Source organism: Nelumbo nucifera, chromosome 1, assembly GCF_055504915.1.
Source record: "Nelumbo nucifera cultivar China Antique chromosome 1, China Antique-T2T, whole genome shotgun sequence".
Taxonomy (NCBI): domain Eukaryota; kingdom Viridiplantae; phylum Streptophyta; class Magnoliopsida; order Proteales; family Nelumbonaceae; genus Nelumbo; species Nelumbo nucifera.
In genome coordinates, this window is record NC_142649.1 from 83,367,255 (window position 1) to 83,383,521 (window position 16,267).

At 38.1% G+C, this 16,267-nt stretch overlaps 1 protein-coding gene across 1 annotated transcript in view; it reads left to right on the forward strand.

Moving 5' to 3' along the window:
* Window positions 1-16,267, forward strand: part of LOC104599421 (transmembrane E3 ubiquitin-protein ligase FLY2) — a 62,781-nt gene that overhangs the window by 31,226 nt on the left and 15,288 nt on the right. The window contains exon 5 of the mRNA XM_010261948.3: window positions 3,281-3,341. Coding sequence (XP_010260250.1) covers window positions 3,281-3,341 — 61 coding nt within the window. The remainder of the gene's footprint in view (window positions 1-3,280; window positions 3,342-16,267) is intronic.

Here is a 16,267-nt window from a genome sequence, read left to right on the forward strand (position 1 = left end):
CAACTCTAGAAACAATTGACTTAATAAAGAAAAAGATAAAGGAACCAGCTGACTATGATAAAACATAATGCAACTAGTGGACTCTAAAACAAATGCAGTTCTCTTAGGTTGTACTTGTTTCTGCTCAGGCATGCCTAACAGATGGATCCCATTCGCCTTATGGTCACTCCTAATCACCTTCTGAGATTCCTTGTCCTTAAAAACACAATATGAAGGGTAAAAAGGTTACATTGCACTTCAAAGATTTAGTCAAATTACTAACCGAAAGCAAATTGGTATTAAGTTTAGGTACATGAAGAACAAATGATAATGTCAGGGCATTAGAGAGCCATCAACAAGGGATATCTTATTATGGCCAGAAAGGAATTGGTAAGAGGTGAATAACTTTAAAACATTGGTCATATGGTCAGAAGCACTAGAATCAATTATCCAAGGGGTTTTATGAGTACCTGAGACAGAAGCATGATGTGCAGTGGCATGAATACCTGAGTGAGCATATGCGGAAGAAGGAACAGTCTCTGAAGGAGCTGTAGCAGTGGACTACAAATGACTGATTATTCGGCATACTTCTCATACTCAGCCCTGGCGGCTACAAGCTATTCTCCCACTGACTTCTCTCCACCTTGTCCTTGTTCACCTTGTTTGGAGGTGGCTACATTTGCATTTCCACCTTTTCCAATTTCAAACCTTTTTCCACCATTTTCTTTCTTGAGTTTGGTAGGAATGAGCTCTAGTGCACCTTCCAATAGATAATATCTTTCTTCTCAGTGTTAACATTCGACTTCATCCCAGCCTTGGCATAGTGATCAACTTGCGGCTCGACAGATTGAACCTATTTTCTGCTCTCCTCACTTCTCACCATAGCATGTGCCTGAGACAAAGTCACCTCATCCTTTGCTGAAAACATTCTGCCTCACAGTATCATACTCTGAGTTGAGTTCGGTGAGGAACTCAAAGACCTGATTTCTCTCCACCAACTTCATATATGTTTCTGCATCCTTTGTGCAACCCCAAACAACAGTCTCCATCAGATCAATCTCTTACCAAAGAAATTTCAGCATAGAGAAGTAAACGGCTTAGGGCTTCTTCCTCTATCTTAGATTAGTCACATCATGTTTCAATTTGTAGGCCTGAGCAACATTAAGTTTTTGGAAATATGTCTCCGTAACACTATCCCACACTTCTTTTGCAGTTTCCATTCACAGGTAATGCTGACTAATGTGTGGTTGCATAGAATTCACTAACCAATCTACTACTGTGTAGTTTTCTTACATCCACCTTTTATAGGTAGGATCCTCCTCCGATTTCTTCTTGCTCCCAGTAATGTGACCCCATTTTCCTCTACTACACATGTATTTTAATAGATTGAGACTAGGCTAAATAATTGGTCCCATTCAACTTCACAGTAGTCACAACCCTAAAATGATTCTCCATTGATCCCCTATGTCCAAATCCGGAATCTATGGAATATTTGGTTTCTCCTCCAGTTTGCTCCATTGAGTGAGTGGATGCAAACGAAAATCAAATTAGGGATTTACTAGGCTAGATTTATTGTTCTAAGCAAAGAACAACCCTTCAACCTCCCAAAAATAGGGTTTCACAATACTTGGTAGGATGGAGAGAGAGAGAGAAACTTCAACAACTCCTACCAGAGGTTCCAGAACTTAGTCCAACCAAAACCACCCTTAAAAGAAATCAAAAGGCTTACCTTTGATCCCCAAGCACCTGGTTCAAATTGTCTCTACAACCTGTAACAAGACTTCTCCAGTTATCTAGGGTTTTCGGGAAAAATCTCCAAGAACCAGCTTTGGGCTTCAACTAAGGATGAAAACCTCCACAAAAACTCTCCAAAAACCCTCATAACTAGGTTGCATAAGTTGTTGATTGATCAACCGATTAGTTCTCCATACACACTGTGTATGGGCAAAGAAAAGAGAAAGAAGTCAAAAGTGAGACCCGCTCTGATACAAGTTGAGAAATACACCTGCAGTATTTTAGAAAATATAGGAAAAGAAAGAAAGAAAGGAAGAGAAAGGAGAAGAAAGAGGTTTCAGCAGTAGGTTGTGGAAGACGATAAGGGAAGAGAGAAAAGAAGAGTCGAACCTCTCTCTCTAGCCCCCTTGATCTCTTTTATTAACTTAATTCTAAAATTAAGTACAATTACTTGGATGCCCTTAATGGGGCGGCCAATACTAAAGAAATAATTAAAGAAAAAAAACCATTACTAAGGCCCATAACCAACAAACATAACCTTAGACACTACTTAAAAGAATTAAAAAACACCAAGACCCATTCGACCCATTCTCACTACAGAGTAAATAAGGTGTGTTGAACCTTGATGAAGTCTGATTGTAATTGTAAATTTAATGCCCACTCCCACTAGTGTTCTAGCATTGGTTGTTGCACCCTCACACACGTTCTTAGTAATTTAGAAGTTTCACTGGTAAGCAAAAGATGAAGCATTAATATGCAGGTTTTAACCTTGAGAAAGAAGAACATGAAGAGAGAAGGTTTGTAGCTAGGAAGAGAAGAGATAGACAATCTTTTGATGGGTTGGCAGGCTATTGCAGGATATTCCATTAGAAAACAGCAAAATAATGGTGTGGAGCTTCAGAAATAAAATCAGACACTTTAAATGGTATTCAAGAGACATGCAGCTTGAAATTCAATGGGTACAAAAATCGACCAATAGTTTGGCTAAACCGGGGTGGGGTGGGTAACAGCAACAATTATTTTGTGCTCAAACATACAAAAGTTTGTGGTGGGGTGAGATAGTAGTGGCTATGCTCACTTTATTTTCCTTGATTGTAAACACAACCTCTGGTTGTAATAATGAATTCATCTTCTTTGTTGCTGATCAAAAAAAAAAAAAAAAAAAAAAGAAGCCAGCAAATAATTGTGGAATAGAGGGCTCCTGAAGTAGAAGGAAATTAAACTTTGATGGTTGCAGCTCAGGCAACTTAGATGCATCAGGTATTACGGAAGTTGTCAGAAATGATATTTGATAGGTGCAACATGTTTAATTCTTGGGGATGGTGGGTTTTGGCAATTTATTGTCTGCTATGCCTTCTTATATTTGCTCTGTTGGTACCTCTCCTACCCCTAACTATTCTGTGCTAAGCAAACACCTGTGCTTTTCAAACATTTTGATTGGCAAGGATTTTTGCGTTAAATATGTAGTTTAATTCACTCTGCCTGATCAATTTTTTGCAATAATTGTGCATTTTCCTTTACATCTACTTGATACTTGATGTTTCCCTTGTCCTTATCTCTTTTGTAGTGGAAGAGAAGGAGAGCTTGGCCAAGATGAAGATTATTTTTTGGCTACTCCATATCACTTGGTAACCAATCAACTTCATATAGTGATGCAACTTTTCTTTATTAACACAATTTTGATGATGATCATACAGTGGGTGGGAAGGGAGGCGAATTCATTTGCTGATTGCTTAGCCAAACAAGGAGCATCTAGATCAGTTGTATTGGGCCCAATTGTAATTTTGTGCTGTTTCTTTTCTTTTAAAGGGTGAAGCTGCACCTCACGCCTCCCGCTGGGATGCTTGTAACAGTCCTTATTTTGCTGAGAATGAATTTTTAATGAAATTTTACTTATAAAAAAAAAACACAATTTTGATGATGATACCGAAAAGATATCTTGTAGTGATGCTCAAATTAAAATGATGTTGTGCCTGACAAGTTTGTAATGCTCACTTTCTTTTTTTTAATAACTAAAATTTTATTTTAGTTGTTACTTCCTATTGAAGAGAAGTGCTTCCTGTGGTATAGGTCCCTCCTTCAGGATCTCCAAAACTAAATTTTGACCAGTGTTCTCTTGGAAATCCAGGGAGATAGAATAGAGACATCTTATTAGGTTTACACTTAAGGTGGTGAGGAGAATTGAGAAAATCATTAGGGACTTCTTGTTGGATCTAGGGGAATAAGAGTAGTCATATGATGAAATTGGAAGAGCAATGAAAACCTAAAGAGATGGGAGGGTTAGAAATAGGAAGGATTCAAGAAAAAAATTGGCTTTGTTGGGGAAATGGTTGTGGAGGTTCCTAAAAGAAAGAGAGGCTTTATGGCATTTGGTGATCAAGAGCATCTATGGGTTGCACCCAAATGGATGGGATTCGGGGCCTACTAAGGCTGCAACTTTGAGGAGCCCTTGGAAATTGATTTTGATGTTATTGCCTACTTTCATGCAAAGCATAAGATACTTAGTGGGGGGATTCTCCCTTGTGCCAAGCCTTCCCTAAGATTTATAACTTGTCCAATTCTAAAAACAAACTAGTTTCTGAAATGGTAACCTTGGGAGGGAATGGCTTAATTTGGGACTTGGGTTTGAAAAAATTAGAAAACCATTAAGGGATAATGAAACAAATGAGCTGGTTTCTCTTGATGACTAAACTTGAAGTGAATGGAGTGGAGTTGGACTCTCAAGAGGAAATAGCCAATTGTTTTGTAGCCCACTTCAAATCTATCTTGAGGAAACCTCTAGCTAGTAGAGTGGAGTTGGTTGGTTTGGAATGGCCTACACTTTCTGAAGAAATTAAAAGTTGGTTGCAAAGGAATTTTGAGGAGGAAATCCGACAAGCAGTCTTTTCAATGGATAGATCTAAGGCACCAAGGCCAGATGGCTTTACTATGGCATTCTTTTAAGATTGTTGAGACATGATTAAAGGAGATTTGTTGGAGGTTTTTAAAGAATTCGAGGAATAGTCTGTCATTAGTCGTGGAGTTAATGCTACTTTCCTAGCCTTGGTTCCAAAGAAGAAAGAGGCCAAACATTCTAAAGATTTTAGACCAATTAGTTTGGTTACAAACATCTATAAAATTTTCTAAGGTCTTATCTTTGAGGATCAAAAATGAACTTCCCCCCCCCTCATTAGTCAAGCTCAGGGCTCCTTTGTTCATGGTAGGCAAATTGTTGATCAGATTTTAATAGCAAATGAAAGTGTGGAAGAGATGAGGAGATTGGGTAGGCAAGAATTTGTTTGCAAATTGGATCTTGGAAAGGCCTATAATTTAGTGGATTGGAGTTTTCTGTTAGAGGTGCTCAGGAAGTGTGGATTTGGGGATAGATGGTGCAAGTGGATAGGTGGCTGTTTTACATCTTTCCATTATTCAGTTCTAGTTAATGGGGTACCAAAGGACTTCTTCCTAGCACTTAGGGGCCTGAGACAAGGTGATCTACTGTCCCTTTCCTATTCACATTGGTTGCTGATGCGCTTAGTAGACTTTTGTCAGAAGTAGACAGAGCTGGATTAATAAGAGGATGGAGATAAGGAAGAAATCAAGTCCTGGTAACCCACCTTCAGTTTGCAGATGATATCATAATTTTTTTTGAGGGATGTGATTTGTTAGGGGTAAAGAATATGAGGAGTCTAATAATTCTCTTTAAGAATGCCTCAAACTTGAAAATAAATTTTGAGAAGAGCCATGTGGTGGGGTTAAATGTGGAGGGCAGGGAGTTAGAGTCTATTGCTGCCTGCTTAGAGTGTCCTCTTTCTGCTTGGCCCTTAACCTATCTAGGACTCCCCCTAGGTGCAAATCCAAAGAAAAGTAGGTTTTGGAACCCAGTGGTGGAAAAGTTTGAAAAAAAGCTGGTGGCATGGAAAAAGAACTATATCTCTTTGGGGGGCAGAATAACTTTGATTAGGGCCATTCTTGCTAACCTACCCATCTATTTTCTATTTGTTTTTAGGATACCTTCTAGGGAAGCCAAGAAGATAGAAAAAGTGATGAGGGACTTCTTGGGGGAGCTAAGTGAAGAAAAAAAGGACCATTTGATTAGGTGGGAGGTGGTGAGTCGAAGCAAGGAACAAGGGAGTTTAGGGTTAGGGAACCTAATTAATAAGAATGAAGCTCTTTTGGGCAAGTGGTTATGGAGGTGACCTTTGGAAAGGGAGAGACTATGGCACGAGGTGGTGGCTAGTATCCACATCTGTTCTGAATTTGGTTGGGATGCTGGGTATCTCGATGAGTTTCACTCACAACACCTTGGAAGGCAAGTTTTGACATCCTTCCAAAATTCCTCAAGTTTGTAAGGTATGATGTCTACACTGGTAATTATGTTATGTTTTGGGAAGATGTTTGGGTGGGCATCCAACCTCTAAAAGACCTCTTCCCCTTCCTCTTTTGTATTTCCCTCTATAAAAAGGAGTTTGTTTCTAGGTTTTTTTCTCCCCCCATTCTCCTGTTGTCTCTAGATTGGGAGTTTGGGTTTCGTAGAGGTTTGAGGGATGAGGAATCCGCTTCTGTCTTCGAGCTCCCACTTCTACTCAATTTTGTCTGTCTGGACCCTCTTAAACCAGATAGAAGAATTTTGCCTTTGACTTCGAGTGGCTCCTTTTCTTGTTCATCCTTCTTTAAGTTCCTTTGCTTTACTCCTTCCCCTTTGTTGTTCCCAATCAAAGAAATTTGGTCAAGGCCTATTCCACCTAAAATAGCCGGTTTTTGCTGGGAAGTTTATTATGGTAAAATTAATATTGTGGACAACTTGCAAAAGAAGAGACCTTATTTATGCTTGTCCCCTAACTGGTGTACTTTATGTTAAGTGTAGAATGAGGATTGTTATCAGTGTTTTAAAAGCGCAAGGTGCAAGGCAAGGCGTGCGCTTTTTTGGAGCAAGGTGCAAAATTATAAAAAAAATGCTAAAAAATGTCAGAAAATTCAAAAAGATGCCAAAAAATTCAAAAAAAATACTAAACATAATATTAATAAAAAAATATAAACTTAAATTATATAATAATGTTTTAAAAAACCTATTATCTAAAATTAAGGGTCCGTTTGGTTTGCTGGAATAGGGGTCTGGAATCGGAATCGGAATGGGCTATTCCGATTCCAACTGGTTGGGCGGAATCGGAATCCCATTCCCATTCTTACTGGAATGGCATTCCCCCATTTGAGGGAATGGTCATTCCCTGCCCCTCTCTTGGGAATGAAATCCCATTCCTGCTGATTTTAATTCCCATTCCCATTCCCATTCCTGTCTGAACCAAACAGACTATGGGAATGGACCATTCCGATTCCGATTCAGGAGGATTTTGATTCCGACTACAAACCAAACGGACCCTAAAATACATAAACATAAGATGTAATTATGTAAAGCATATTCAAATGAGAATTTAGAAATAAAATCAAACATATAAAACATTTTCAAGCATTTAAAGCCTCTAATCTCTTTTTTCACTCAATTTTATTACTTCATGTAGCTAATGAAATGAAAAACATATTACATTCCTGATTCTATGACCTAGGCGAGGCGCCTTTTCTGATACACCCAATTTGGTAATGTTGTTCATTCATTCATCCTAATAAAATGTCTTCTTAAAAAACAAGTAAAACTATAAAATCATTATTTTTTGTGTGAAAACTAAGAATTTAAGACCTAATATGGACTTGTTTGGGCTTGCCTCGAGGGGCGCGACATGGGGGTTCGGGGGCGGAGCCCCCGGCCCAGCTGCTATGTTCAGAAAAGGCAAAAAGGCGTCAAATTTTCAAAAGGCGCACGCCTGGGCTGAGGCGCAAGGCGCACCAGGCGCGCACCTTTTGAAAGGACTGCGCCTAGGACCTAGGCGAGGTGCATACCCTGAAATGCGCCTCGCCTGTGTGCCTAGGTGCACCTTTTAAATCACTGATTGTTATACCTACTGATCTCTTGCTCCTTTACTGAAGATTTTTGGAATTTGGTTTTTATGCTGTTTGGGTGCAGGTGGAACTTGCCATTTGAAGTAAATCTGCTTTTTGACCCGTCTACTTTTGGGTGGCCAACGAAGAGAGGGAAGTTAATGTGGAAATTTATTAGGGCAGCTCTCTTATGGAGCATTTGGGAGGAAAGAAATGCTAGAATATTCTAGGAGAGAAGGCATGCTGAAATAAAGAGTATATTGACAAGGGAAATCCTTTGGTTAAAAACTACTGATTTCTTTGTGGACTACTCTAGTGATGACCTTCAAAGGAGCTGGTCAGCAGTGGCTTCCACTTCATCCAAGAAAAAAAAAAACCAAAACACAAGCAAGGTGGTTACCCCCTCTGGAGGGGATTGTAAAGTTGAACTTTGATGGGAGCAGTCAAGGCAATCCAGGACCTTCGGGCATAGGAGGGATCCTGAGTTATATGGATAGTAACATTCTCTCCTTATTTTCAGTCTCTACAAGGGCTGAGTTACTAGCTGCGGTACAAGGACTACAGATTGCCAACCAAATTGGAGTGACTAATTTGATAGTAGAGGGAGACTCTAAGGTGGTAGTGGGATGGCTGTCGGACTTGGATACTGTTGTTTAGGGCTACAGGGATATCATCAAAAAAGTTAAATGGCTTACAAGAACTACGTCAATTAGATTTTAGTGGGTAAGCAAACCGGCCAATGCCATGGCAGATTCTCTAGCTAAACAAGGGGCTTCAAGGGTTTCTCTGTTTTGGGCTACTTTGTAACTGTAATCTGAGAAGAGTTTGGGTTTGGAACTATCCTTAAGGGGAGGTAACACCTTGTGCCTCCTCTTGGAGTGTTTGTACTATTTCTATTTCTATTAAATAAAATACCATTCATTCATAAAATGAAAAGAGCTGGTTTCTCTTGTAACCCTACTTGAAAACATTAACTTGTCATTGTTGAGGTGTGACAAGAGAATTTGGATTCCTAATACCAATGGTTGCTTTACTTGTGCCTCCTTTTCTAAAACCTTTTCTACCCTTACAAAGTACCAACTTTTTCCTGTGAAAGAGGTGTGGTGTAGCCCAATTACCCCCGAGTCAAGGATTTTTTTTTTTGTTGGGAGGCTGTCAACCAAATCACCAACACCGATGAAAGGCTCCAAAGGAAATGTAAACACTGGTCTTTCTCTTCCCCATGTGTGTGTTCTTTGCTTGAAGAGCGGGGAAAATACTTACCATCTTTTATTACATTGTTCTTATGCTTCTAGATTGTGGTAGCTTTTCTTTTCATTGTTTGCAAAATGTGGGTGGTGCCAGCTGCAGTAGTGGATTTATTTAGAATAATGTGTTTGGAGGCTCTACACGAAGACAAAATATTTCATGGCAATGTATAAGTGGGCGGTACTATGGGGATTATGAGGTGAAAGAAATGTTAGGATTTTTGAAGAAAGGTGTAAACAGGTTGAGGAAGTGTTTGTACTTACAAAGGTGAGGGTAGCCCATTAGGCTGTGATAAGTGGGGAACTCCAGGGCATTTCTATTAATGATTTGCTTAGGGAGTGGCAGGTGGTGGCTGGGTTTCAGATTACAAGACAACAAAGGATGGTAGAATGGTCCCCTCCTGCCACATAGTTGTTCAAACTCAACTTTGATGGCTGCTGCATTGGAAACCCGGGGGCCTTGGGTGTGGAGGGTGTTGTTAGAGATCATGGTGGCAGTTTTATTCTATGTTTTTCAGTCTGGTGGGTCAGGGGAATTCTTTAAGAGCTGAACTTCTGGCTTTAGTTCAAGGATTAAAGTTGTTGGCTAGGCAGGAAATGAAGAATGTGGAAGTAGAGGGTGACTATGAAATGGTGCTAAGATGGATGACAATTCAAGTTCAAATTCTGTGTAAATTCAGACCTCTAGGCAGACTGGCTCAATCTCTAGGTGCTTCCTTGAATGTCTCATTCAAGTGGGTGCCTAGGAGTGTCAACATGCTGGTTGGTTCTTTGGCTAAGGCTGGGGTTGGCAAGGATTTTTTAGATTGGGGATGCCCAGGACCGGCTTGTAATTTGTATGTTGTTATTTGTAATAGTTCCTGCTTTATTTTACTTGTGCTAAGGCTATTGGGAGATCCAGTGTTGTACCCTTCAACCTGCTGCATATTTTTCTGTACAATTTGGCTTTTAATGAGGTACATCCCATTATTTATCAACTTCTTTTCCTCTTCTCTCTCTCCCTCTCTCCTATACTTCTTTCCCTTGCTTCTTTTTTTTTTTCTTTCACTTTATTTTCTCTTTACCGAAGTTGGAACATGGTATTAGAGCATTAAGGGTGACTATCACTGTTCACGTCTCTCTTTTTTGTGCCCTAGGAATAGAGAATATTCTCTATTCTTTGTTGGAAGGGAAAAAGGACTCAAGAGGACTGATCGCCCCCTTGGAAAAGAGGCTTTAATGCCTTAGGTTGCGGTGTTTTGTAAGTTGGTGGTGCTCCTCAATGTGTTGACATCTTGTGGTAAGTGTGTGATGCTTCCATAGTGTTTCTAAAGCAGAAGTGTTGTGATTCTTGGTGTTTACACCAAGGAAAAAGTGCTACAGTAGGTGTATACTGGTTGTTTGACAGTTTGCTTAAGTGATACACCAATGATTTATTCTCATACTGATGACTTCATCAAATAGTAATGCTAAACCTATTGTAGTTGTGTAATTAGATTTCGTGGTTTCTCAATTAACTACACTAAAACTTAATGGTACTAATTATATTCCATGGCCAAGTTATTTGTGGTATCTTTCATTACAAGAGGCAAGGTTCAAAGTATTGGAAATGCCAAGTGTATCGGAAAGGCAATTTTAAGAGACGTTTCGGGATACGCTGTGGATACGCATGCGTATCGGAGAAAAACTAAGATACTCATAGATATGCTTGGAAACACTATAAATACTTTAATAAATCATAAAAATACATCAATAATACTAAATATAAGACCTCAATGAGGTGTATATACATTAAATTAATATATTTTAATGGTTTTATGAAGAAATATATTGTAGTTAACAATTTCATTAAAAATCCTATGTTTAACTATAATTGATAAATTATAATTCTTAAGTTTTAATGTTTTATGGGATGGAAAAAACCCAACTCTCCTATCCAACCATAAAACATGCATTGGCACAACTTCTAAGTGAAAATATAATTAATAATTATTTATTTTAAATAATTATTATTTATTGTTTATTTCCAAAAATGATCAAAAATAAATAAACATTATATAATATATTCAAAAAATAATTATTAAAGAAGAAATTTCAATTGCTTTGTGGATATGATAGATCATCCATAGAGTTATAATATATTCAATCATTGTGATCAAATGATAAAATATAATTAATTAATTAATTGTTTTTTAATTCTAAAAAAATAAAAAACAATAAAAATAATTATTAAAGAAGAAATTTCAATTGGTCTATGGATATGATAGATCATCCATAGAATTATAATATATTCAATTGTTGTGGTCAAATGATAAATTATAATTATTTATTATTTATTTTTTAATTCTAAAAATATAAAAATGTTAAAGACGAAATTTCAATTCCTCTATGGATATGATAGATAAATCCATAGATCTAAAACATATTTAGTCTTTATAGGCAGAGAAAAATTACATTTTCAAAATTTTTTGTTAATTTATATTTTCCCTAAATATCTTCATGAAATTTCCATAGATCTACTGATAACACAAAAAAATTGTGATTTTGAATGTAAGAAATGTAGGTCAACATAAATTTAAATGTTCAAGAAAAAAAGAAATTACAAGATATTATAGAAAATTGAAAAAACTTACCTATTTTTGCCATATTTTTTCAAAATTTGAAAAATCTTCAAAAAAAATTAATGATTCACACTTGTTTCTTGCAAATTTTTGCAAATCTAGCACTCTAGGAATGAGGTTTGGAGTTTTAGAGTCATTTGGGGGGTGAAAGAAGGATTATTTCAGGGAAAAGAAGCTTGCTTTTCCCTTTTATTTTATTTTTTCCAGTTTTTGGGCGTATCTTTTTTGTTGCTACGCTACCGATACGCCCCAATACATCCCTGATACGGGTCTGATACGCATGAAAAAAAGATGAGACGCCTGATTTCCATGCGTATCCTTATGACTATTTTTCAGAACAATATGGAGAATCATATTAGTGTGAATCTCATGTTTCTAGACATGGCCAAGGAGATTTGAGACCATTCCAGGCAACTATGTTCTAGACAAGACAATGCCACAAGAATTTCCTAGTTATACCAAGATTATTTTTTTCTTCAACAAGGGGATAAAAATGTTGAAGAATATTATGTTTCTTTAAAAAGCTTAAGGAATGAACTTAATGATTATCAACCTCTATCCATTGATTTGAAGACACAACAAGAACAAAGAGAACATCTAGATGTTGCAAAGTTTTTATTGGGGTTAAGGTCTGAATTTGAATCGTTTCAAGCCCAAATCTTAGGTAGTAGTGATCTTCTATCCTTGTTCGAGGTTTTCTCCCACATAAGGAGAGGCTTAACTCTACATAGTGATCAATCCTCATCTTCAAAGAGATCAACCATGGTAGCTTCCAGAGGAGGTATGCGTGGTAGAGGTGGAGGTAGTGTGAGGGGTTTTGGCTGTGGGCCTAGGGGTGGACATGGGGGTGGTAGAGAGGCAGGAGGTGCAAGAGGTGGTGGTGGTGGTCATAGTTCAGCTCATGAGTTCTCACATTGTGGACAAGAAGGTCATATAGTCAACTTTTGTTATGATTTTTATGGCCTACCATCTTCTTGGGCTAACCATGCTATGGTAGAAGGTGATTTTGGGAGTCTTTAGTGTCATTGAAAATTCTCCTGCTTCTAATGTTGGTAAGGATAAAGACACAATCTCTATCTCATGTGTGGAATATGAGAAACTTCGCTGGTTTGCCTCTACTAGTACTACCACTGCTACACTTGTGAAGTCAGGTATTGCCTGCCTTGTTTCTAGTTCTACACCTTCATCCTGGGTAATTGATTATAGGGCTTCAGACCATATGATTGGCTCCTCAGATATGTTTTATCCTCATCATCTCCTTCTACATCGGTACATCCTAGATTGATACTTTAGCTGATGGATCTTCTTCCACCATTGCTGGTACTAGTAATGTGTCTCTTGACTTTGACCTTAGTTTGCACTATATTTTTTATGTTCCCAAGTTTCCCTTTAATCTCTTGTCTATAAAGAAGCTTACTCAAGCTCTTCATTGTTTAGTAACCTCTATCCTTCATGCTATGTCTTTCAGGATCTTATGACGGGGAAGACGATTGGTGGTGGTCTTGAAGTTGGAGGATTGTACTACTTGGATGACCATGCTCCTTAGGAAGCTCTTCATTCTTCTCTTGCCACACCAGTGGCATTGTCATTTTGGTCACCTTCTCTATGTGTCTTGAAGAAGTTAGTCCCTACTTTGGAGTCTAACTCAGTTGGATTGTGAGTCACGTTAGCTAAGTAAACATCATAAAGTGTCTTTTGTTCCCAGAGAAGATAAGAGAGTCTTGAGTCCTTTTGCTTTAGTCCACTTGGATGCTTAGGGTCACAGTCATGTGTCATCTTATAATGGATTCGGATATTGTGTAACATTTATTGATGACTATTCAAGAATGACATGGATTTACTAAATGAAGGACCATTTAGAATTGTTCTCTATTTTTCTATCTTTTCATGTTTTGAGAAGGAATTTGTTTGGTGTATGCATTAAAGTGTTTTGTTTTGATAATGCCAAAGAATATCTTCATAATAGTTTTCAGTCTTATTTTGACTCTCACGATATTATACATCATCCCTCCTGTTCACATGCTCCTTAGCAAAACGGTGTGGCTGAGAAAAAGATTCACCATGTGATTGAAATTGCTTGTGCCTTGTTGATTCAAATGTTAGCCCCTAAAATCTATTGGAGTGATGTAGTTCTCACTTCTTGTTTTCTCATAAACCATGTACCCTCTTTAGTCTTAGATGGTGAGTTTCCTTTTTATATCTTGTTTCCTTCTACTTCTCTCTTCTTACTTGTGTTCTTTGTTCACAAATTAGGTCTGGGCCATGATAAGTTTGACTCTAGAGTTATCGGATGTGTTTTCCTTGGTTTCTCTCATACTCAAAAAGGATACAAGTGCTATGATCTTGTTCCAAGGAAAGCCTTTGTTGCCCTGGATGTTACCTTCTTTGAGAGTTTACCTTATTTTTTTGGATGTGAACCTTCTCTTTCTATTCCTCGTCCCTCCAACTCCGGTGATGTCTTTATCCCCCTACCTACTGTGGAGGAGCTTATTCAACCATCGATTCACAGAGTGTACTCTAGACGTGATTGGCAGCCGGAATCATCATTAGCAGTTGATCTAGCTCTAGCTTCTAACACACTACCAGAGTCTTTGTTGTTGACACATCCACCACCCTCAGATCTTGATCTTCCTATTGCTCTTTGTAAGGGTAAGCATGTTTATATAGATCACCCATTTTCTCGATATATCTCCTTTGCTCATCTCCTTCACATCAACGGTTCATTTCCCTTTCATCCTTTGTTTCCCTACCATGTACTATAATTTGTACAGGAAACCCTCTCATCTCTTGACTGAAAGAAGGCGATGGATTAAGGATTTCATGCTCCTCAATCAAATAATACTTGGGATCTTACTTCCTTACCTCCTGGGAAGCATGCTGTTGGTTGTCAGTGGGTCTATACAGTTAAATATCGTCAAGATGGGAGTATTAAACGGTTCAAAGCTTGACTTGTTGCTAAGGGGTATACTCAGACCTATGGTGTGGACTATTTAGAGACCTTCTCTCCAATGGCTAAAATAAAGTTCTGTACAAGTGCTCATCTCTTTAGCTGCCCACTTTGATTGCTCTCTGTTTCAGCTTGATGTCAATATTGCTTCCTCCATGGTGATCTTCAAGAGATGTATATGGAGCAACCTCTTGGGTATGTTGCTCGGGGGGAGTCAAGGAAGGTATATTGAGGAAAGCTATCTATGGGCTGAAGTAGTCACCATAAGCATGGTTTGTTCGTTTTAGTAGTGTGGTGCAAGATTTTGGCTTGAAAAAAATGCAATGTTGATCATTTTGTGTTTAGTAGTGACTCTTCATTTGGAATAACCATACTAGCAGTGTTTGTTGATGATACTGTTCTTATTGGTAGTGATGCCAATGGAATTACTGAGTTGCAACAATTCCTATAGAAACACTTTCAAACTAAAGATCTGGGAACCTTGAAGTACTTTCTTGGAATTTAGGTAGCCCGATCAAAGTGGGGAATCTCTATCTCAGCGGAAGTATGTTTTGGACATGCTAGATGAAACTGGGTTGTTGGGATCCAAGCCAATTGAAACTCCTATTGATCCCAATATGATACTAGAGATTGGTAGGCAAGCTGATCTATCTTACCATCATTAGGCCTGTCATTTCCTTTAGTGCTAGGGTCCTCGGTCAATTCATGCAGAACCCTACAATTGTTCATTGGGATGGTGTTATGAGGGTGTTGAAGTATCTAAAGTGTGCTCTTGGTCGGGGGCTGTTGTATAAGAAAGGGGGAGACATGTCCGTAGTAGGGTATTCAGATGCAGGTTGGGCAAGGTCTGCAATGGAAAGGAAGTCTTTTACAGGTTATTGTACCTTCTTGTGTGGAAACCTTGTCACCTGGAAGAGCAAGAAGCAGAGTGTGGTTGCTAGGACTCCTAGGAGTAGTGCTGAAGCTGAATACAGGGCAATGGCTCATGCTACCTGTGAGATAGTCTGGTTGAAGGATCTTCTTAAGGAGATGAATATCACAATTTGTTAATCCATTAAATTGTTTTGTGACAACAAAGTCACAACACATATTGCCTCCAATCCAGTGTTTCTTGAAAGAACCAAATATATTGAAGTTGATTGTCATTTTGTGAGAGAGAAAGTAACAAGTATAGATATTTTTACTCCCTATGTCAAGTCTGAAGACCAAGTAGCTGATATTTTTACTAAAAGTTTGGGTCATTGAAGGATGGATTATATTTATAACAAGCTGGAACTTTATGATATATATATATATGTTCTAACTTGAAAGGGAGTGTTAGGATTAGTTGACAGGGGGATACTTGTTTTTTTCCCTTGTTATTTTTCTCTCTTATATCTGTTTTAACTTATCTAGGAGCATTGTTGTAATTTCAGCAATCAGTAAAATGTTAATACAAGTTGGGTTGACAGTGAGGAGGGTTGGTATGACTTCTCCTTGCTTGCCTTCCCTTTTTTCTTCTCTTCCTCTCTATCTCTCCTCTACTTCTTTCCTTTTCTGTTTTTTCTCTCTTTCTTTCACTTTATTTCTCTTACTGAAGTTGGAGCAGGAGTAATAGGACTTTCACCGTTGACATCACTAGTGTGAAAAGTCTGACGATGATGATATAAGTGATAGTTTTAATTTTCAGGCATAGGTTCTGTCATGTGCATGGTACAAATTACAGCTATAGATAATTTCCATAAAAGGACAAGTTTATTCCACTTTCCCTATTCAGTTATAGAGGATGCAAGTATAAAGAAAGGCAAAGAAAAAAGAACAGAAATGAAAGAAAGTAGCTAATATTAAGTAATCATTATTTAAACTAC